The following is a 24,136-nucleotide window of genomic DNA, read 5'->3' as shown; positions in this document are numbered from 1 at the left end:
TTTTAAGGTGATCCATATCGCTTCTTTCTTTCCCCAGGTCCCTGTCATTTCAGTCGCAGTGATATCATTCCTCACATACAGAGCTACTCCGCCACCTTTACGACCCTCTCTATCCTTCCTAAATAGATTATAGCCTGGTATGTTTGCATCCTATTCATGGGAACCATTTAGCCACGTCTCTGTGATTGCAACAACATCCAAGTCTGCCTCCAACATCAGGGCCTGAAGGTCATAAAATTTATTGCTTAGACTGCGAGCATTTGTGGTCATCGCTTTCCATCTACATTTCCTGGTATGCGTTTCAACAATAGTCTGACACCTGAAGACTAGTCTCTCCGAAAACGTCCTTTATTGGAATAAGCATGTTTACTCACAGTTAACTGCAGAGGTTGTGCCCCACTGGCAACGAGTCTCCCTGGTTCTGAGATTAGCAGTAGGTCAGAGCTGGCAGAATGCTGTACAATGCCCGCTTTCAGCCACATTCAAGGAAAGAACTAAGTTGTCTAACGTGGCTAACACAGGAAAGGGAACTAAAACTGGCTTACAAAAATGGCCACTACCGCATGGACTACAACAGGAAACACAACAGGGCACACTGTGACCCAGTAGGCAGGGGGAAAAGCACCATGGGAGAAGAGCCTACCAACTACCAACATTGTGAGACTATAACACAAGCTAATGAAATCACGGAGCCCAATACCCTACACACACCACAATGCAATGCTGATGTGACCCTGTAGTGCACCCGAGAGCCACATCTGACCCAGGGAAAGGCTGTGAGAGGATCGAACACATTCTGCTATCATGGAGGTGGGTACGACATTTGAGGCTGGCATACAGGCTGGGAAAAAAGTTTTTAAAGTGGGGGGTTTTTTGGTGGGAGGGGGTTAGTGACCACTGGGGGAGTCCGGGGACGTCATCCCCGATTCCCTCTAGTGGTCATCTGGGCAGTTGGGGCACTTTTTTGGGACTTGTTCGTGAAAAAAAGAAAGGGTCCAAAAAAAGTGACCCAAAATCGCTGTAAAAACGCCTTCTTTTCGATTATCAGCTACAGACGCCCATCTCTCCTCGGCTGATGACCATGCCCCAGTCCCGCCGCCGACACGCCCCCATTAACTTAATTCGTTTCCGCGACGGAGCGCAGTTGGAAACGTCTAAAATCGGCTTTCGATTATACAGATTTGGGCGCCTTTGCGAGAAAAACGCCCATCTCCCGATTTGGGTCGAAATATAGGCGTTTTTCTCTTTCGATTATAAGCTGGATAGTCACTATATTAAGCTTTTAGTTTAAAGAGTGATTCATTTCTCCACGGGACCTGTATATTCATTTAACTATTGTTTCGATATGTTTATAGACTCATAAAGCAATAAGCTTTGATGATAGTTTTTGTATGTGATGTTGACAAATTCATTATGACATTTTTTATCAAATACTTTCATTATGAGCAAATAATAAATAGCATTAACCGCTTCTTAAGTAAATGCGAACACATTTTATTACAGTATCATGAACTCAACTGCCCTTGAATGTCTATTCAATGTATTGTAGGATCTGTCATAATTATGTTTTAAAATGACACATTCAAAAACCATATGAATATAATAACATGCATTCTGATCTGTTATGAGTGCTATGGATACACTTCCAAAACACATTTACTATGACTATCGTCTTTATCTTTTTATATTTTGTATATGAATTTTATATATATTAATGTTGTTTATTATTGAATACATTTTGATATACTTTCTAAATGTATATTTACATACATATATATTTTTTATATAGATATGTCTTTCTAAAATATGATTTTTATATATATGTTTTCTCTATTACTAATTGTCTGGAGAAAGCTGCTCTGATATTTTAGATATCTCATAGTATATTATTTACAGTGATGCTTTCTTACTATGTTTTCATTATGCTTTACACCCTATCTTATGATTGATTTTTATCATTATATTGTTTTATCTAATCTGTTTTACAATTCATTTTATGAATGTTTTCTTAACATCACACTGTTTTTTAATTATTTACTTATTTCTTAACATGAACTATATATTTATATATGTTTTGTTGTTTTAGACCCCTGAGGCAGGCGTTATTTAATGCCGAAACACGGCTCGTGTCGGGTCATTTATCAATAAATTACTCCTATTGTCTTAGTCTTGAGGGCCCAATGTTGCTTTTTTTGTTTGTGAGATTATTCTTAAGCTCATCATTCACAGTGTACAAAATTATGTTCATCTAAATTTAGTTTAACCTGGAACAGTCCCATTAAGCTTTGCTACGCTACTCCCATACACCCTGAACATAACTACCTAGGATCTTCTTTAATTTGAGGCACTATTGGCCCTTTTAAGTTAAGGATTTTTGGCGGTCTTGTTACTGAAGGTGACTCCAGAAGCAAGAAAGTGGAGTGCCAAAACACATTTAAGACTATCTAGTCTGATCATCTTTATTTATTTGTGGGCATCGAGTGGTGTCTACATAAGTGAATGGCAGCTACAAAACATAAGCTAAGTAATTTTTCAGACCATGTTGTTAGGTCATGTTTGAGAACGAATGATAAGATTTTAATATTTAGTAGGTTTTTGTGACTTATTATTGAAAGAATACATTTAAAAAAATTGAAAACGATTACTGAGAGAACACACGTTTGAAGAGTAGATGATTAAGTATACTGAGATGGAATAGCCCATAAGAGGCCCCATAATCTGATAATGGGTCCAAATTAACAGTATAAAAAGTGTGTAATTTAGAGTTTGGGGAGGGTGCATGCTATTACCAAGAATTTTCTTTTGGTTGTATATGCTTGTGGGCAAAGCCATTTTTCTTCCATTTTTGTATTAGCTTTGTGGTGCTTTTTGGAAGGTTGTTTTGTTTCTGATTACCAACAACAAAATATCATCCATGGCCATCAATACAGATAGGTCATAAAAAGAGATACTTGCCCAAGAAAGCAATCAGTGTCATTCATCCACTGGTTTATAAACTGTGCAGTGATAGGCTCAGAGCTATGTGGGAAGCGAATGCTCTCCAAGGTGTGCATAAGCAGGGCAGGATTGTAATACAGGGCTGCTATAGCAACCTGGAGACACATCGTTCGGAGCTCACTTGTTTTCACTCCTCGAGTTAATCTCTCCAGTACTGCTTCTACAAATAGTGGAATACACTGAACATAAAAAGAGAAATCCCAAGTTAAACATGAAGAATGAACAAACAAATCCCAAAATGAGAACTACTTATGTACTTAACTAATTAAGCATCAGGAAAATATTTATTTGACAAACATCCAGACACTTTATAGGGCTCCTCATATTTCTGCTGAATGATACATTGCCTTATACACAAATAAGTTTGAAGTAAAAAGACATCCCGCTTCAGAGCTGAATGGTGAAAGGAAATTCTAGAAGACAGAGTTTTAAGGGCTCATAATTTTGACCAATCCCCAGAAAATGGTTTCCATTAAATATATCAGTCTCAAAAATTTAAAAAAGAGACTCATTCTACCCTGTGGCACAGTCAGAATAGTATTTACAGTGTCTTGGAAGAGTCTTCACACTCTTGCATATTTTCATATTTTGCTGTCTAAAAAAATACAAAGGGAACTGTTTACTCAGACTGCAATAGTTCATAATGCAACAATTAACGTGCACTAACACATTAGCAATTAGCAGTGTGCCAAATGCAATAAAGCTCATTCAATTCCTATGGGCTTCATCGCATTTGGCGTGCAGTAATCGCTACAACAGCTTTGTGAAAGGAGCCCATTGTCTGTTAACATGGAAATTACTACTTTAAAGAATGGCAGATTAAGATGGCATTGTCTTCTACATGAATAAAGAACTTTTGTATATGTTAACAATGATAACATTTTGGGGAAGCCTCTAGAAGTAAAATTAGAGGGTTTGTAGTTACTGTGTGTTAACATTGACCATTAACCCACAGTAACTGCAAAACCTTATCTTACCTTAGCAAACAGGGCCTAAATGTTCAATGAAAAGCCCCAATGAGTGTTGTTGTAGGATTGTTGTAGGAGGTGGAAGGCCTCCAAATATTTAATATACAGAATTAATTTTCTCATATTGGACAGAGAGGAATGAAGGCTTCTCTCCTTCCAAATCATGAGAAACAGAGCTTGCTGGAATAGCAATTACACTTTACCTCCCCCCTCTTGCTAAGCCAGGTGAATTGTAAACCTGAATTGCCCCCAATCTCACCCATTAAGTGTGACCGGTCTCAGGGAAATTCAGGTGACAGAATTCTTTTCCCATGCCCCTTGGAAGTAAGGCTGCAGTAGTTAACTTTTGTCTCCTCTTTTAGAATAAGGGGAAATACTAAGATAAAAGATCATAGGTTCTGAGAAATATATCCTTGTGTGAGAAAAGCTGTAAAGATGGACAAACAGACCAAATGTTTTCCTCAAAACAGATGCTATGTATTTCTTTATTGACGGGAGATCCTGACTGACTGTGGGATACTAATTGAGGAGGTGAGGGAAGCCCTCCCCTCTCTCTTGCTCTTTTGTACTGTAAGGGAAAGAAAGTTCTATATATTATGTTTTTGCCAGATAAGAAGTTGGTCAGTGTCTAGTGCACTCTGCCCCATGCCAGGGGATGGAGAGCCTGACCTGACCATTTCCATTGTCCTTTCATGTTTTTTCTCCTCTTCTCTATACTAGACTATACTTGAATATTTTCTTATTTTTTTATCCTAATCTCTGGATAATTAAACAAACCTGTGTTAACCCCAGGAAGCGCTTCCTTGGTCTCTTTTTGTCTTTGTTGCAGTCTAAATAGTGCTACCAGTTGTCTGGTTCTTTTAAGGTATCGGTCGAGGGGATTGCATTTGTGTGAGTAGTGCCCAGCCGTGCTTAGAGACTCTGGAGGCGGCACGAAAAGCACAAACAGTGTAAAAAAATATTAAATGGCAAAGGAGACAAACAAGATTCCTGTGATAGCCCACAAAGTAAATTGGCAAAAGCCCTCTCAAAACCATTCACCTCAACTTGTACCTGCTGCTCCCACACAAACAAATCAAGCCAGTCCTATACCACTCCCTAATGCTGATCTCATCACAGTGCTGCAACTAAATCAAAAGCAGAGGCAAGATCAAATAAAATCAAAGTGAATGGGTTCTATTGATTTTATTTGATCTTGCCTCTGCTTTTGATTTAGTTGCAGCACTGTGATGAGATCAGCATTAGGGAGTGGTATAGGACTGGCTTGATTTGTTTGTGTGGGAGCAGCAGGTACAAGTTGAGGTGAATGGTTTTGAGAGGGCTTTTGCCAATTTACTTTGTGGGCTATCACAGGAATCTTGTTTGTCTCCTTTGCCATTTAATATTTTTTTACACTGTTTGTGCTTTTCGTGCCGCCTCCAGAGTCTCTAAGCACGGCTGGGCACTACTCACACAAATGCAATCCCCTCGACCGATACCTTAAAAGAACCAGACAACTGGTAGCACTATTTAGACTGCAACAAAGACAAAAAGAGACCAAGGAAGCGCTTCCTGGGGTTAACACAGGTTTGTTTTTTTTCTCCGATTTGTTTTAAATTTACCACACTGTAGTTTCATCGCATGCCCCCTAGTCCTAGTATTTTTGGAAAGCTTGAACAGACGCTTCACATCCACCTGTTCCACTCCACTCATTATTTTATATACCTCTATCATGTCTCTCCTCAGCCGTCTCTTCTCCAAGCTGAAAAGCCCTAGCCTCCTGAGTCTTTCTTCATAGGGAAGTCGTCCCATCCCCACTATCATTTTAGTCGCCCTTCGCTGCACCTTTTCCAATTCCACTATATCTTTCTTGAGATGCGGCGACCAGAATTGAACACAATACTCAAGGTGTGGTCGCACCATGGAGCAATATAACGGCATTATAACATCCTCACACCTGTTTTCCATACCTTTCCTAATAATACCCAACATTCTATTCGCTTTCCGAGCCGCAGCGGCACAGTGAGCAGAAGGTTTCAGTGTATTATCGAAGACGACACCCAGATCCCTTTCTTGGTCCGTAACTTCTAACGTGGACCCTTGCATGACGTAGCTATAATTTGGGTTCTTTTTTTCCCACATGCATCACCTTGTATTTGCTCACATTAAACGTCATCTGCCATTTAGCCGCCCAGTCTCCCAGTCTCGTAAGATCCTTCTGTAATTTTTCACAATCCTGTCGCGAGTTAACAACTTTGAATAACTTTGTGTCATCAGCAAATTTAATTACCTCGCTGGTTACTCCCATCTCTAAATCATTTATAAATATATTAAAAAGCAGCGGTCCTAGCACAGACCCCTGAGGAACCCCACTAACTACCCTTCTCCATTGTGAATACTGCCCATTTAATACAAAATTAAAGTTCCAGTAACAATTTGCGTGCTCATTAAAAAATGAAGAAAAAGCCCTCAGAAACTGTGGGTAAAATCCCAGGGTTTAGTGTGCGGTTATATGAACTCTTATAACACACACCACGATTCGATCATTGGGCTGAAAAAACTTCATTCTAAAGTAAGCTTGCAATTTTATAGCTTTTTTATACTATCATTATTATTATTGTTTTTTTATTTTCTAATGCATTCTTTTTCTTTTCCATGTTGGAGTAATCAATTCAAATATCTAATCACCAATATATAGCAGCAGAGCATAAAGTATTGCGCTACTTAGCTTTAGGATCGGGCACTCTTCATTGTCCGTTCTACGGGAACCCGTTTCGCCTAGAAACGTGGCTTCTTCAGGAACGGAGTGCTTTAGAAGTACTGAAACATAAAACATTAGATGAAATTATTACCGCGGAAAAAGAATCTAAAATAGCGTTAGCACATAATAAATCAACCTGAGGTCAGACATACTTTAGGGAAGCACAAAACGATTCAAAAATATGGCGCCTCAGCGTTCACATACTGTACGCCCTGTTGTCTAAAATACTGGCGCTTACATTACGTGATGACGTCAATAAAAGTTGTGCCAATCTATGGAGCTGTTAAGTCCATTCGGCTCCAAAGTGTCAAACTCAAAAATCCATCTGGTTTCCCTTCTCAGTAAGTTGAGTTTACGGTTTCCTCCTCTATGATGGGCCTCCACATGATCCAATACAAAACATTCAAACTCTTCAAACTTGTGCTGATGGGAAATACAGTGTTCAACTATCGGCTCCTTGATAGCAGATCTGCGGATATTGGATCTATGTTCCAAAATTCTCACTCGCAGTGATCTTGTTGTCATGCCTATGTAAAATTTCTGACAGGGACAGCACAAAGCATATATCACATGATCAGAAGAGCAGTTCGTGAAGTGTAACTATTTGTGAGTTCTCTTCATTTTCGGATTAATGACCTGTTTAATCTGTTTGGTAATTTTGCATATCTGGCAGTGGCCACATTTGAAATGCCCCTGTATTTTCTTGTCCTTGACCATGGGAGATCTTACGTCGGCTGGACTGATGATTTCTTTGATATTGTTTGTTCTAGCATATGCAATACGTAAATCAACTTTTTCAAACAAAGTGGTTGATTTCATGATATCCCATCTGTTCTTGATCAAATTGGCAAGAAGGGGACTATGTTCATTATGTTGCATGACCATCGTGAGTACATTCTCATCTTTTTCTTGTACTGATTTGCTGGTCATGAGTAAATTTCTATCGTTGTATTTGGCTCTGCGATATGCATTCTTGAGAGTCGACCCCGCGTAGCCTCTCTTTGATAAGTCTAGCATGAGTTATTTAGCTTGGACTTTGAATGCAGAAAGATCGGTACAAATGCGTCAGACATTTTACATAGGCATGACAACAACTTACTGAGAAGGGAAACCAGATGGATTTTTGAGTTTGACACTTTGGAGCCGAATGGACTTAACAGCTCCATAGATTGGCACAACTTTTATTGACGTCATCACGTAATGTAAGCGCCAGTATTTTAGACAACAGGGCGTACGTGAACGCTGAGGCGCCATATTTTTGAATCGTTTTGTGCTTCCCTAAAGTATGTCTGACCTCAGATTGATTTATTATGTGCTAACGCTATTTTAGATTCTTTTTCCGCGGTAATAATTTCATCTAATGTTTTATGTTTCAGTACTTCTAAAGCACTCCGTTCCTGAAGAAGCCACGTTTCTAGGCGAAACGGGTTCCCGTAGAACGGACAATGAAGAGTGCCCGATCCTAAAGCTAAGTAGCGCAATACTTTATGCTCTGCTGCTATATATTGGTGATTAGATATTTGAATTGATTACTCCAACGTGGAAAAGAAAAAGAATGCATTAGAAAATAAAAAAACAACAATAATAATGATAGTATAAAAAAGCTATAAAATTGCAAGCTTACTTTAGAATGAAGTTTTTTCAGCCCAATGATCGAATCGTGGTGTGTGTTATAAGAGTTCATATAACCGCACACTAAACCCTGGGTATTTTACCCACGGTTTCTGAGGGCTTTTTCTTCATTTTTTAATGAGCACGCAAATTGTTACTGGAACTTTAATTTTGTATTAGGTTACTTTTTTGCTCCAGTGTTACTGTTTACGTTTTACTGTTTGGTACTGCCCATTTAACCCCATTCTCTGTTTCCTATCCTTCAACCAGTTTTTAATCCACAATAGGACATTTCTTCCTATCCCATGACCCTCCAATTTCCTCTGTAGCCTTTCATGAGGTACTTTGTCAAACGCCTTTTGAAAATCCAGATACACAATATCAACCGGCTCCCCTTTGTCCACATGTTTGTTTACTCCTTCAAAGAATTGAAGCAAATTGGTCAGGCAAGATTTCCTCACACAAAAGCCGTGCATAGTCCTCAGACGCTTAGGCCGCCATCTTGTCACGCCCCTCCCTCGGTACTCCCCTGGAACCTTTTTAAAAAATGGGTGTTACATTGGCCACCCTCCAATCTTCCGGTACCACGCTCGATTTTAAGGATAAATTGCATATCACTAGCAGTAGCTCTGCAAGCTCATTTTTCAGTTCTATCAGTACTCTAGGATGAATACCATCCGGTCCAGGAAATTTGCTACTCTTCAATTTGCTGAACTGCCCCATTACGTCCTCCAGGTTTACCGTGAAATCAGTAAGTTTCTCCGACTCGTCCGCTTGAAATATCATTTCCGACACCGGTATCCCACCCAAATCTTCCTCGGTGAAGACCGAAGCAAAGAATTCATTCAATCTCTCTGCTACGTCCATTTACATATACTTGGACAGCTTCAGCCTCTGACATGGCAGGTTTAGCACCACCTGCTGTAACATGGCTAAGCTGCAACCTCAGTGAGGGAGTGATCTTAGGGGGTAATAACTACATGTTTTAATTGTGAGGACAGAGACACTTCCTGTAATGATCTATTCCCAATTGAACATATAGGACCAAAGGCATCTTCCAATTTAAAGCTTTGCAAACACCTGGATAGCTAGGGTGTGCACAATCAAAAGGCAGTTAATCAAGTCATAAATAAAAATCCACAGCCAACTTGAAAGAGCTTGAGTTTTCTAGAAAGAAGGATGGAAAAAAACTGCATCATGCTATGCTGGTAGCCACTTATCCTAAACAACTCACAGCTGTTACTGCTCCAAAAGGGACCGCCAAGTATTGAGTGAAGGGGTATGAGGACTTATGCAATCAAGTTGATTTTGTTTCTTCTTAATTATGGTAAAATTATGCCTTACTTGCTGATAATTTTCTTTCCTTTAGTAGCAGCAGATGAATCCAAGAACTGGTGGGTTGTGTCCATCTACCAGCAGGTGGAGATAGAGATTACAAAGCTGAAGACAGTGATACCAGATGGCCAGCTCCTCCTTCACCTCAGTACATGTCTCATCACGAAGCAGAATCAGGCAAGAAACCAGGAAGCCTTCCTCACCAACCATACAAAACAGAAACTCAGTCTGACTTAAGAGAAACCACGATGGCAATGGAGTCCTCTTCAGTGGTTTCTGTTCTCGTTCCTCTTCTCCTTTTTTTTTTTTTTTTTTTGGAAACTAAAGACTAGGACAAGAACAGACAGGTAAAACAAGCGCGGCTGACTAAGGGCGAGATCCTGGATTCATCTGCTGCTACTAACGGAAAGAAAATTATCAACAGGTAAGTAATAATTTTACCTTCCTTAGTGAATGCAGCAGATAAATCCAAGCACTGGTGGGATGTACCAAAGCAATCCCTAAGTAGGGTGGGAAGTCGCCGCTCCCCGAGACAGAACCGCCGCTGCAAAGGCAGCATCTGAATAGTGAAAGCACACCCGTTCCGCCCAAGAGGTAGATAGCAATCTCGTGAAACGAGCCTGCAATACCACCGGTGGGATACAACCTGTCAAAAAAATCCATAGAGTATCTGCAATCCAACGAGAAAAAAAATCAGATCATACCAGAGGCTGCCATCCCATAGCAAGAACTAGAGAGAAACACAAAGAGAAGATCTGAAAGCTGAAAAACATACAAAATCTGCGAATACCGGAGAACCCTCTGAACATCCAGAACACGAAGCACTGTGTACTCCACGTGAAAATCTCCCTCCCGAAAGGAGGGAAGAAACAGAGGCTGAAAAGAAAAGCTAAACTACAGCCGGAAAGGAAAGAAGGAATCGAAAGCAAGGTCACTCCAGACTCAGCAAACAGCAGAAAAAACAGCTCAGAATGGCTGCGCTAAAAATTCAGACACTGTGCATGCCGAAGAATTGGTGACCAAGAACACTGCTTGTAAGTTCCTAAGCAAAGCATTCTGCAAAGGAACAAAAGGAGTCCGAAGCAATGCTCGGAAGACAAAGAGCCCCAAACTAGACTTGGAGAATACGAGCGAGGTTTCAGGGTGAACAAGGTCACAGCAGCGGAGGAGCAAAGCACTCTGCAAGAAATGCACCACCTCCGAGGGCAAGGCAGGCCAGGCCCTTCTGCAACCCATCCTGCAGAAAGAACTCAATCACTGAGGAACAGACGCCCACAATGAAGGCCAAGCGTGGCCAAAACCAGCCTCAAAAAGTTCCTCAACACCCGAGAATATGCGGTTGAAGTAGACTGCGGAACACATACAAGATCGCAACAGAACAGTAACCACTGTGTTCCTCAGAGTCGGCCTCTCAAAAAACCAGGCTGTAAGACCAAAGTGAGAGGGATCATCCACTCAGTAACGTACCCAGAAGGAAGAGCCCGGAATCAAGTGGGATCCAAAACGAAGGTGCCACCAGAAGCCACACCATATCTACATACCAAGGGCGCCGTGGTTAATCCAGAGCTACCAGAATGGCTCAACCCTGGTGGGGAGCGATCCAAAATAAACTCGGCTGCAGAGAGGCCATGGAGGAAACACTATCGAAGAACGTCCTCCGGCTAAGGAAAATTGAACAACCAGCCCTGCTGAATCAACCTCTCTCTGATGAGAGAAGGCATCTGGGCGTCCAGCCAGGACACCATCAGATTTACCTGCGGAGCCCTTTATCACCGCTTCTCTTTGTTCTCACACTTGACCCATTATTGAGAGAGATTCAAGGTAATGCAGACATTCGAGGGACCAAAATTAGAGATGTTACTTTTAAGACAGCTGCTTTTGCAAACGATTTACTAGTGTTGTTAATGGAGCCTCGTCAGTCTTTACCACATCTTATGGAAAGGACGCCATCAGATTTACCTGCGGAGCTCTCTACCCGAGGCCAAGCTGGAGAAGCACTGGTGCAGAATAACCATTCTGCCGAGACCAGAAAATGGCAGAAAAGAGAACTCACCATAGGAAAAGCCCACAAAGTGGGCCTCGTAGAAACGGAACACGAAGTCCTCTGCCCACTCCATGGGGGCGACATGCCCTGATGGCCACAGTCTGACTCAAAATCCTACTCTTGTCAAAGAAGCAGCCACCGCTTCATCTTCTCCGACGGCACAAGCACCACCTAGCCCGCAACGTGTCCTGAAGTGTTAGAAGACGAGCATCACCAAAAGCAGGTCCAGGCAGGGGAGACAGCACAAGCACCGCCTGGCCTGCAATGTGTCCTGAAAGGCTAGAAGACGAACAGCACCAAAACCAAAATCAGGTCCAGGCGGTAGATCGGCTACACGGTCCCCTGTGCCATCCACTGCTCTGGAGACGGAAGAAGGAGGCAAAGGGCTCTCCAGTCCGAGAGACTCGCATCCATGACCACCACCATCCACTGCGGAGGTGCCAAGGCATCCTTTCCACAGGGAGGAATTGCAGAGCCACAAGTTCATGCATTGCCGTACCAAAAACAGCCACGGAAGACACTGCTGACACTCCTGGAACACAGGAGACCACCCGTCGAGAAGCAAGAGCTGTAGATGTCGTCTATGAGCACCACCCACAGCACTACCTCCAAAGTGTCCGCAACAGAGTCCAAGACATGAATGTATAGACATGCCCTAGGACTCAGCGCCCTGAGCAGACTGCGCACCCAAGTGTGAACCTAGATCCTCCAGTCCTCGGTCAAGAAAAAAAATCATACCAGAGCTGTCTGGAATGGGATGACGTGGCTCATTTGAAGGGTGACCACCCAGCCTAAGGATTCCGAGAAGACCCAGGAAGATAGACTCTCGGATCTCGTCTAGGAAAGGTGAATGGAGCCATAGCCATGCCGACAGGAAAAGCCTGGAACTGAACATGAGGGCTCAGAACGGCCAAACAGAGAAACCGCGGATGAGGGGGCCAAAGAGGAAAGAGAAGAAACGCTTACTAAGGGAGAAGTGCAGGGAAGAATGCTAAATTGAAGTAGCTCTGAATATAGCTAGCTGTCCAATATAAAGAAAAAGTGCAAGGACTTCCGGTTGAGGTATGGAGTAGTGAGGACGCAGGGGAGAGCTGCTCCGGAGCGCCCAAGAGTATCAGCAGCACACAGTAAAAACTCAATTCCCCTGACTGGAACGAGAGAATTACTCACTGACAATTAGTAAATCTTCGCCTAGTGGGGCTCCCGGAGGCATTGCCAGAACGGGACTTGTGCAAATTCCTAGAAACATGGCTGCCTAAAATGCTATCAAAAGCTGAGTTAGCAAGGTCCCTAAAGGTGGAGAAGGCACATAAACTGGGCCAACGTCGAAAGGGCTCGGACCAGCCCACAGTGGTCATTTTTCGGATCCTCAGTTATGCACATAAAGTAATAATTTTGCAAGCTTTGAGGGCTGGGCAAACTCTTGAATATCAAGAATCTCGAATACTTTGTTTTCAAGATTATTCAACTAAGGTTTCCACGGCACGTAAGAACTTTGCTCCTCTGAGCACAAAGCTCTTTGGCCTGAAATATAAGTTCAGCTTACTGTATCCAGCAAAGCTCAAGCTGATTGATAATGGGCAAATCCTCTTTTTTGATCGAGTAGAGGAGGCAAGTCTGTATGTGGACAAAATGCTGGCTGCAAAACAAAATGGATAAAGAGCTGAAAATAAACTAAAAGAGTTGGAATTGAAGCATCTGGGGAGGCAAAGCCTTGTGGAAAGTCAAGCCTATGATTGAAGTCAGAAAATATAGGCTACAGTTACAAAGAGACAAAAAGAATATAGGAAATGCCGCAGAGAAAGCCATTGGATCCAAAGCACTGTCACAGAAGACGAAAGCTTGACATAGACTTTCATATAAGGCTGAGATGTAAAGATTGATGGGGCGGTGAGATATTGAGCTGGAGGGGGGGGGGAGGAGGAGGATATATTAATCAGTAATATGGAGGGGCGCTCTAACCACTGTAATACGGGAAGTTATGCAAAGATGCATAAGAGGGTGAGGATAGAGGGGGGGGGGGGGGGAGTTGGTATGGGTGGGATGGGAGCGGGAGGGAGGTATGGGTGGGGGGGGGGGGAAGACCAAGGGAGATTTCTGTATGCATGCTGCTTAGATAATGACTGGGGACATGAGTGGGGGTTGGATCAAGGGAATAACTTCTATATTGTGTTGGTTACCGGGGGAGTGGGGGCCGGGACACTCTCTTGGTATGGGGATATGGTTTCAGAACAGAACTTAGGCGTGGAACATTTTAGGATTGACATAACGTAACATGACTACACTGCAGGTAATAACCTGGAACACCGGGGGCATACACTCCCCGATTAAGCGGCAGAAAATATTGAAAGCCTTGAATGACAGAAATGTTTCAGTAGCATTCTTACAAGAAACACACCTCTCAAAAGAGGAACACACTAAACTGAAGCGATGGTGGGTAGGAGAACTTTTGATGCGCCAGCGGTGGGAAGGAAGGGGGGAGTAGTGACATTAATACGAAAAGGCCTTAATATAGATATACGGCGGGTAATAGTAGATCCGGGAGGGAGGTATGTCCTGGCCTCAGTGGTACTGGAGCGGCAGCCATTATTATTATGTAACATTTATGCACCAAACAACTGTGAGAAAAAGTTTTTCACACAAATCATTCATAAGATCCATGAATTAGGGGAAGTACCAATATTGTTGGGGGGAGATTTGAATGATGTGGTGGATCCTTTTTTAGACAGATCCCAGCCGACGATTCCTAAACTATGTGTTGCTCTGGAGTTGGTTGATGCATGGAGAACATTGTACCCTATGGAGAAAGATTTTACACATACAGTATTTCTCGAGCTCATTCAACAATGTCTAGAATAGATTATATATTGTTATCACGAGAACTGTTGACCAAGGTGGAGGATGCTCAGATAGGCCCAATAATGATCTCCGATCATGCTTGGGTGAAGTCCAAGTAAGTCTGGGAGGGGTATTATAGGAGTATTTCCTTGTGTGTCTCACCTTGCGGGCCATGGCCTGTATAATCCTATGACAGCAAAATGGAGGCTGTAAACTCTGACCCGCACATCTCTGTGTCAGCAAGAAACAGCTTTGCAGCTTGTGGAAAATTACAGCAGAAGCTCAACATCAAGGACATGCTGTGGGCAAACCAGGCCCTCCCTTATCTCCTGAGAGGCTGGTTCCAGCAAGGCGGGTGGAGAAACAGAAAATGCATACCAAAATGTAACAACTTGAAGGTCAAGAACAACGGACCTGTTCTTGCCAGGCAGTGAGCCGAGAAAGATCCAGATTGGTTCCTGCAGCCACCGGACCAAGAGGTACGGGGAGAGCGGGAACAAAGAAAGAGTTAGTCGGAAGCCTTGGAAGAAGGTGGAGGTGAAAATAAGACCAGTGAGACCTAATAAGGTCCACCAACTGATGAACTGTGTATCTGGAGGAAAGTATCGTGGTTCAGCTGTATCAGCACGGAGTGACCTGTGCCCTCCTTATCTGCTGCAGAGTTCCCTTCCAGCTGCGACTCAGACTCGCTGTGAATCCAGCTTGAGTCTGAGGAGTATCCTGTGCAAATCCTGAGAGACTACTACTACTACTATTTACTATTTAGCATTTCTATAGCGCTACAAAGCATACGCAGCGCTGCACGACTGCCACGAAGGTCGGCTTTGAGAAACACAGTGATCTATTCCCTATCAGTCGGGGGCTAGTTAGTGGTATTTACCTGAGCAGAAGGCTGGTGCCGTCATACTTGTGATCAGGAGAAGCTGCTAATAACTGTACTACCTCGTAACATAGTGTGACTGATCAGTGGTGTAATTTTTTCTGGTAACCAGTAAGAATTAGTGTTTAGTAGTGTGACGTATGAGTGTAATTTTTATCAGCCAGTAATTTTGTATTCGGCCAAAGCTTTGCAGAGTTCTATTTTGTATACCTTATCTCTAGTTTCTTACCTGATAGCATAATAAATCGAATATATATATATATATTCAGCTTGCTTTTCTAGTCGCATTCCTTTCTCTCGGAAGAACTGTATAGGCTCTAATCCAAGGTTCTCGCCCCCTAGACCGAGTGCTGAGCAGTCTGTGTGCAGATAGTTTTGTTTGGGAATTTTGGACGCAGATAATTTATTATCTGTGATAACGATCCTACAGTATCTCCCGCATCTAGGGCATGGCACTTTCCTACTTTCCTATATAGGGACAGTCAATTTTTACCCTTCTTGGTAGATAAATGGCACGAATATAGAGATAACAATGAACAACACAGGGCCGATCCTATTCTTTTCTGGGAGTCAGCAAAGGCCGTCCTCCGGGGAGAAATTATTTCCTATGTAGCCTTTAAAAGGAAGGTCAGAGATAGGGAGGTGATTAGACTAGAGAAGTGGGTGACAACTCTTAGGAAACAGTATGGACAGAGGCAATCGTTGAGAGTCAAGACACAATTATTGGAGGCGCAACAAGCCTTGAATCAACTATTGCATGAGAGAGCCCAGAAATCGAGAATGTATTATAAATATCAACTATTTAGATTTGCTAATAAAAGTTGGAGGCTTTTGGCTAGAATAGCAAACAAGAAGGCGAGTGCTCGGAAAATACTCACATTGATGAAGGAATAAATGCAATATTGGCAAAATTTTTCAGACATCTGTACAAGATGAAGGAATAAATGTAATATTGGCAAAAATTTTCAGACATCTGTACATGCCGCAAACTGAGCTTGTGATGCCTAGCGAAGCATATCTTTCTAGTACTGAACTGCCACAGGTGTCTCCTGAGGAGTTGAGAGTGCTGAATGAGCCCATAGCTGTTGAGGAGGTAGAATGGGTGGTTAAGCAGAGTAGGTTGGGTAAAGCACCTGGGCCAGATGGAATGAGGCATGAATTTTATAAAATATTAGGCTCTGAGATTAGTCCACTATTGACTGTAGTATTTAATACAGCCATTCAGCAGGGGCATCTGCATTTTCATCTTAATAGGGCTCAGATTAGTGTCTTGCCAAAGCCAGGCAAACCCGTGAACCGCCCTGACTCTTACAGGCCAATTTCACTGTTAAATGTGGAGGCCAAGTTTTTAGCCAAGATAATGGCTAATAGATTATCGAGATTTCTCCCCTCTTTGGTAATAGAACCTCAGGTGGGATTCACTTGTGGCAGAATGATTGCTAAGAGCATGAGGCGAATATTGGCGGCGTTAGAAACGGTGAGGATGGAACAGATTCCAGCCTTGTTAATAATTTTTGATGCCGAAAAGGCGTTTGGTAAAGTGGAATGGAGTTTTCTTTTTGGAGTATTAAGGCCTATGGTATTACCGGTTTCTATGCTCAGGCGATAAAAGCTTTATATACTGAGCCCAAAGTGCAAGTATATGCTAATGGGCTACTTTCTGAGTGGTTTCCGATAAGAAGGGGAATGAGGCAGGGTTGCCCTTTATCACCGCTTCTCTTTGTTCTCACACTTGACCCATTATTGAGAGAGATTCAAGGTAATGCAGACATTCGAGGGACCAAAATTAGAGATGTTACTTTTAAGACAGCTGCTTTTGCAAACGATTTACTAGTGTTGTTAATGGAGCCTCGTCAGTCTTTACCACATCTTATGGAAAGTTTAGTGGAATATGATGATTTTTCTGGATTTCGACTGAACCCTATGAAATCAGAGGCTTTAGCTAGTACCGAAGAACTTAAGAATGAATGGGGGAATAACTTTCCATTACGTTGGGCACAAGGATCTTTTCGTTATTTGGGAATTCAACTGCCGATGAATACGAGCCAAATATATGATCTCAATGTTCCTCAGTTGCTAAAGGACATGAAGGCTCAATTACTAGTGTGGTCTTCACTCTCTTTATCTCTTATGGGAAGGGTACACGCATATCGAATTATAATCTTTCCGCGCTGGCTTTATGCCTTGCAGTCCTTACCATTGCGGCTGTTGAGGCGAGATTTGGATGTACTTCGGAGAATGGTGGTGAAATTCTGTTGGGCAGGAAAGAAGCCTAAGATGAGATGGCAACACTTGGTGGGGGCCCAGAATCAGGGGGGGGGGGGTATGTTTATTGTGCCACTTGCAAGATTGGCTCCTGGGCACTACCACTTATACAGATTTGGTTATGGAACAGGCTTATTTTCACCCCTGGCATCTGAATTATTTATTGCATGTAACCCGAAAAAGATTTCCTGAGAGGGATAGACACAGTGTGCTGCTTAGACCTCTATTGTATTTGTGGACAGAGTTGCTTCAGAGGTGGGGACAGAACCCGACTAGCAGTGTATTATTACCATTATATGGAAATGACGATTTTACACCAGGCAGAGAGAATGTTGTATTTCGTAGACTTAAAGATCAGGGGGTGACGCTGCTAGAAAGTTTCATTCAGACTGAAGGGGCATTAATTTTAGCAAACGATTTCATGCAGAAATGTTCAAGAGGCCCGGCAATGATCTTGGCTTATCAACAATTGTCCCACTATGTGCACAGTCTCCCGAGAGATGGCTTATCGCTGGAATTCGGGAAAAAGTTGACGAAATTCTTAGAGGGAGATGTGATCGGGCAAGTGTCGGTGTCCTGGTTTCATAAAGAATTGGAGAGAGGGCAACCAGCTAGGAATGTACAAGAGGTGGCCACATGATGGAGTCAGGACATGCAGAAACTGGTATCCGACCGTACCATAATAATGTCACTTGTAGGGGTGACGCAGGTTGTACATAGTGCGGAACTCCAGGAGTGTCAGTTCAGAGTGATGCACAGAGCTTATTTCTCTCAAAGAAGGGCCTTTCATGTGGGAGTGGTAGATACCGACAAATGTCAAAAATGCGAGCAGGCGGGGGCATCTTTTATACACTGAATATGGCAGTGCAGATATATTAAATCATTTTGGTTAGATCTTTCCAAAGTTTTTAGCAGGGTATTAGGATTTCCAGTAGTCCTTACAATTGAAAGGATGCTGTTCAGTATCATTGGCCTATGGGGAGCGGGCACGCAGAGGGAACGTATTTTCCTAAGCAAGTCATGTATAGTAGGGAAAAAATGTATTCTCAACCACTGGCTATCGGACAGACCTCCCTCATATTGGTATTGGAGGAATAAGCTACACCAATTCATGCTATGGGAATCTCGGGGGGCAAGACTCTCGCCTAAATGACAGTTGAGATTTTTGGCTATATGGAAGCAATACTTAAATAAAGTTGCTTTAAAACTGATATGTCAAAACTGGAAGGACTTTACGAAGTTATCTTATGATATGTGGTGGAATACAGTATATGTCTATACGCTAAATATGAAAAAGCTGCTGCTGAGAAATGCGGTTCCCTTGTAGCATTTAATAAAACCTGGTCTCCCATACTCAATTACTCATCCAATCAACATTAATTATTATAATTCAAGCATCTATAAATGGGTACTAATTACAAATATAAGAATAATTTCTTTTCTTCACCTCTAACATTTAATAATATGTTTACTCCTATAGTTATAATTACCTGTAATGTAACAGCGTCAGGGATTCTAGAGATGATGTAAACACTGTCCATAATTTTTCTATAAGTCAGTGTACATGTTCTAACTTGTTAAACTGTTATTAAGTCAATGGTACTTAATTTCCTTTTTTATTGTTATATCCAAATTAATAAAAATGATTGAACAAAAAAAAAAATAAAATAAAGTGTCCCCAAGAGCACATAGTCAAGTCCTGAATAGTCTTCCATGGGGAACCCCAGAGAGTATAGAGCATTAATGATTGGAGTACGCATGCAGGACTTGGGAGGGTGGGTAGGGTAATAGGGGGGGGGGGGGTGGATAGGAAGGGAGGAGGGAAGAGGGGAGGTAAAGGGGGTGGGGGTAAGACTAACGGTTTTAAACGACTGGATGCGTGATTACATTCTAAAGATGTTGCTTACAAAGGTAGATGAAAGGTGAAGAATTAATACTTTTCATTTCCTTAACTCTAGGAACTAGCCGGTCGATGGCACATTTATATTGTCTTTGTGGGTAATGTGGAGGGAGGGGGGAGGTTCATTGTGTGTTTACCAGTTATATAGAGATGGGAAGGAAGGAAGGAAGGAAGGAAGGAAGGAAGGGGAGGGGGTTAAGTTATAAAGTCTGTGATCAATATTTAACATTCAGAAGCACGTAATAATATGATGAGAGGTATATGTATGCCATTGTTGTGTCAATCTGTACTTGTCTGTTACCTTTAATAAAAAAGTGTTAAACAAAGAAAAAGTGCATTAAAAGCCTTAGAGACACTGCAACAAACAGCTAGCTAGAGGTGCCACAGATACAGTAGAAGCTGGAATTGGTATGCAATACTTTGATCAGTGTCAGAGAGCAAAACTAGAAGAGAAGAGCTGCTGTGGGAATCCACCACAGCTAACCTTTGGCACTGTAGCATAGTGTAAACTGTCCCAGCTATGCAAAGAACTGCTTGTCAAGGCAAGCAATATGAGAGAGGGAAGTAAAATATGCCCCATAGAAAAGAAGCCGAGGGCCACAGGTTCTAATATGATGCACAAACCAGCCTTAAACCTGTGACCTTCAGGCTGAAAGCAGAAAAATAAAGCTATTTTGCTAAAACTACTGCACCTGGAGATAAAGCCCCCATGGCAGCACTGAGGTTCCACGGTTATCAAGGAGACCAGAGCACTAGCAACAGAAAATAACAATATGTAACATTTCCCACAGAAACCTGGCGTCAAAGACACTAAAGCCTAGAAAATCCCTGTAAAGGTAAGAAAGAAAAAAAAAAAGAAAACCTACAGCGCCTGGTATTCCTAGGCAGTCTCCCATCCAAGTAGAAACCAGCCAGGCCCAACCCTGCTGAGCTTCCAAGATCAGAGATCAGGCACATTCAGGGTGGTGTGCTCAAAGGCAATGCCTGTACTACCAGTATAAAAAGAGTTTCACAAAGGAAGGAGGGAAACTTCCAAGCTATTCAAGCAACTGCCCTCAGAGAAAAACTGAGGGGGTCCAACATACAAGAAGCCCTGCTCCGATGCTGTTCACTGTTTCCCACACCAGGAACAGCTTTAGCCAACGCAGGAACTATAAGAAAATCTAAACTCACCACAGACAGAGATGCCTATTGCTATGAATGTACCCACTTAGGCAAACATGGCTTTCCAGCTCAGGTGATTCTTGCTGCCTTTGTGCAGAAAGGGACTGCCCTAAAAATACTCCATCACAATAGAGCAAGACAGGGGAGCAATGTACCCTACTGCTGAGCTGGAGAGAAAACATCCCCTCTTCGGGGTAGGGTCCATCAGAAGAGACAGACAGGGAACAAGCCAGAAAACTCCAAAGGCTGAACTAAAAGGAAACTGTCAGTTCCCCTACCAGACTTCTGCAACATATAGGCATACAGAGAAGCAGAATGAGCTCGGGGGGGGGGGGGGGGGGGGGGGGGAGATGGGGGACGGTCAGAAGCCCCCTGCCCCTGAGATGCCCCAGAATGGCTGACGTGCCTCCCGAAAAAAACAAGGCGCATCGCAGGACCATCAGATTCCTTCTGGAAAATTTAGCCCTCTAGAACCCATCTACCCGAGATGAGCATAAAAACTCCCCCAATCACGAAAAGGGCTACTGAGGCCAAGCTCTCTACGAAGAAAGGTTCAAATAAAGGTCCCAAAGCAGAGGAGATCCTGCTCAGAAGATACAGAAACAGCTTAAAGTAGTTCTGTTCTTCCCTTGGATCCCCTTGCATAGTGGGGGCAGTTTGAGAAGAATTTGTGCCACTGTCCCAGCTACATGCAACAGTTTCTGACTCAACAGTGATTTTGGTAAAGGAAACCAAAGGCTGGAGAAAATAAAGGGGAATCCCCTGTACCAGCAGTCTTTAATGGAACACAAGGTCCTTTAGGAGAAGCCGCCTCCCACCCCACATCAAGGCTGCAGGGCGGGAAAGGATCAGAGCTGATATCAGGAGAAAAGAGAGGGCTGCGTCGGCAAAAAGGTGCGCGTTCCCACAATTTTAGCACAGGGAAGGGGAACTTCAGCACTTCCCTCCCCAGTGTTAAAATACGCCACCACACAGAATCCCGCTGCGGAGCATCTGCTACCGCAGCAGGAACAGCTTTCAAACGCCAGATCGCCCACACTAAAGCACGGTACATGGAATCGGAGGTAGGGTATTATTATGGATTAAGAACTGGTTGAAAGATAGGAAGCAGAGAGTAGGATTGCGTGGCCAGTATCTCAGTGGAGGAGGGTAGTAGTAGTGGGGTCCCGCAGGGGTCTGTGCTGGGTCCGTGCTTTTTAATGTATTTATAAATGACCTAGAGATGGGAATAACTAGTGAGGTAATTAAATTCGCCGATGACACAAAATTATCAGGGTCGTCAAGTCGCAGGAGGAATGTGAACGATTTACAGGAGGACCTTGCGAGACTGGGAGAATGGGCGTGCAAGTGGCAGATGAAGTTCAATGTTGACAAGTGCAAAGTGATGCATGTGGGTAAGAGGAACCCCGAATTATAGCTACGTCTTGCAAGGTTCCGCGTTAGGAGTTACGGATCAAGAAAGGGATCTGGGTGTCGTCGTCGATGATACGCTGAAAACCTTCTGCTCAGTGTGCTGCTGCGGCTAGGAAAGCGAATAGAATGTTGGGTGTATTAAGAAGGGTATGGAGTCCAGGTGTGCGGATGTTATAATGCCGTTGTATCGCTCCATGGTGCGACCCGCACCTGGAGTATTGTGTTCAGTACTGGTCTCCGTATCTCAAAAAGATATAGTAGAATTGGAAAAGGTACAGCGAAGGGCGACGAAATGATAGTGGGGATGGGACGACTTTCCTATGAAGAGAGCTGAGAAGGTAGGGCTTTTCAGCTTGGAGAAGAGACGGCTGAGGGGAGATATGATAGAAGTGTATAAAATAATGAGTGGAATGGATCGGGTGGATGTGAAGCGACCTGTTCACGCTATCCAAAAATACTAGGACTAGAGGGCATGAGTTGAAGCTACAGTGTGGTAAATTTTAAAACGAATCGGAGGAAAATTTTTCTTCACCCACGTGTAATTAGACTCTGGAATTCATTGCCGGAGAACGTGGTACGGGCGGTTAGCTGACGGCAGTTTAAAAAGGGGTTAGATAGATTCCTAAAGGACAAGTCCATAGACCGCTATTAAATGGACTGAAAAATTCCTCATTTTTAGGTATAACTTGTCTGGAATGTTTTTACGTTTGGGGATGCGTGACAGGTTGCCCTTGACCTGGATTGGCCACTGTCGGTGACAGGATGCTGGGCTAGATGGACCTTTGGTCCTTTCCCAGTATGGCACTACTTATGTACTTATGTACTTATGTACACTCGCACCGAAAAGAGAAAGGCAGGGACCAGGGCCGTGCTAACCCACTCAGCAGGGTAAGCATGGCAGGGGGGCGCCTGCCTTTCAGGGGCGCCGCCGCCGGCCGAGTCAATTAAAAAATATAAATGTAAAACCTCACCTCTCTCGCGTAGTCGCGTTGGCGCCTATATGCGCATGCGCGCTGCTGGCTCTGTTGCTGCCTTCCCGTGCGCAGCGCTGCCTCGTTCCATTGGTGACTGTTAGCAACGCCCCCCCAGCTCTTCAACGCTTGTGCTTGGAGCCTCGCAGGCAGTCCAACTCTGGAGGACTTTGGGGGGGGGCATAGGCACCCCATTATAAGAGGCTTGGGGAGGCTAGCCGCCACTGCCCCGCCCCCCCGCCGCCCTCCGTACCTTTAAATATTATATTTTTGCTGAAGTTGCGGGCAGCACCGGCATTGAAGGCATCAGCAGGCTCATCGCGCTTCCAGCAGCCTTCCCTCGCAAGTCGGATGATGGCTCCGCCCTCATAGAAACAGGAAATACGTCAGAAGAGGCGGAGCCATCATCCGACTTGCGAGGGAAGGCTGCTGGAAGCGCGATGAGCCTGCTGATGCCTTCAATGCCGGTGCTGCCCGCGACTCCAGCAAAAATATAATATTTAAAGGTACGGCGGCGACGGAAGGAAACGAGGGCAGACGGGGAGAGGAGAGGAGGGTTGCTGCACATGGTGGAAGAAGGGGAGAGGAGAGGGCAGGGGAAAGGAGGGTTGCTGGACATGGGTAGATGGAGGGAAGGGGAGAGGAGGGTTGCTGCACATGGTGGAAGAAGGGGAGAGGAGAGGGCAGGGGAAAGGAGGGTTGCTGGACATGGGTAGATGGAGGGAAGGGGAGAGGAGGGTTGCTGCACATGGTGGAAGAAGGGGAGAGGAGAGGGCAGGGAAAGGAGGGTTGCTGGACATGGGTAGATGGAGGGAAGGGGAGAGGAGGGTTGCTGCACATGGTGGAAGAAGGGGAGAGGAGAGGGCAGGGGAAAGGAGGGTTGCTGGACATGGGTAGATGGAGGGAAGGGGAGAGGAGGGTTGCTGCACATGGTGGAAGAAGGGGAGAGGAGAGGGCAGGGGAAAGGAGGGTTGCTGGACATGGGTAGATGGAGGGAAGGGGAGAGGAGG

At 43.7% G+C, this 24,136-nt stretch overlaps 1 protein-coding gene across 1 annotated transcript in view; it reads right to left on the bottom strand.

Moving 5' to 3' along the window:
- IPO8 (importin 8) overlaps window positions 1-24,136 on the bottom strand; it is an 882,901-nt gene that overhangs the window by 137,065 nt on the left and 721,700 nt on the right. Inside the window, 1 exon segment of the mRNA XM_030214557.1 lies at window positions 2,956-3,176. Within this exon segment, the coding sequence (XP_030070417.1) occupies window positions 2,956-3,176 (221 nt within the window).

The sequence above is a fragment of the Microcaecilia unicolor genome, chromosome 9, assembly GCF_901765095.1.
Source record: "Microcaecilia unicolor chromosome 9, aMicUni1.1, whole genome shotgun sequence".
Lineage (NCBI taxonomy): Eukaryota > Metazoa > Chordata > Amphibia > Gymnophiona > Siphonopidae > Microcaecilia > Microcaecilia unicolor.
This window is presented reverse-complemented; position numbering and strand designations above follow the sequence as displayed.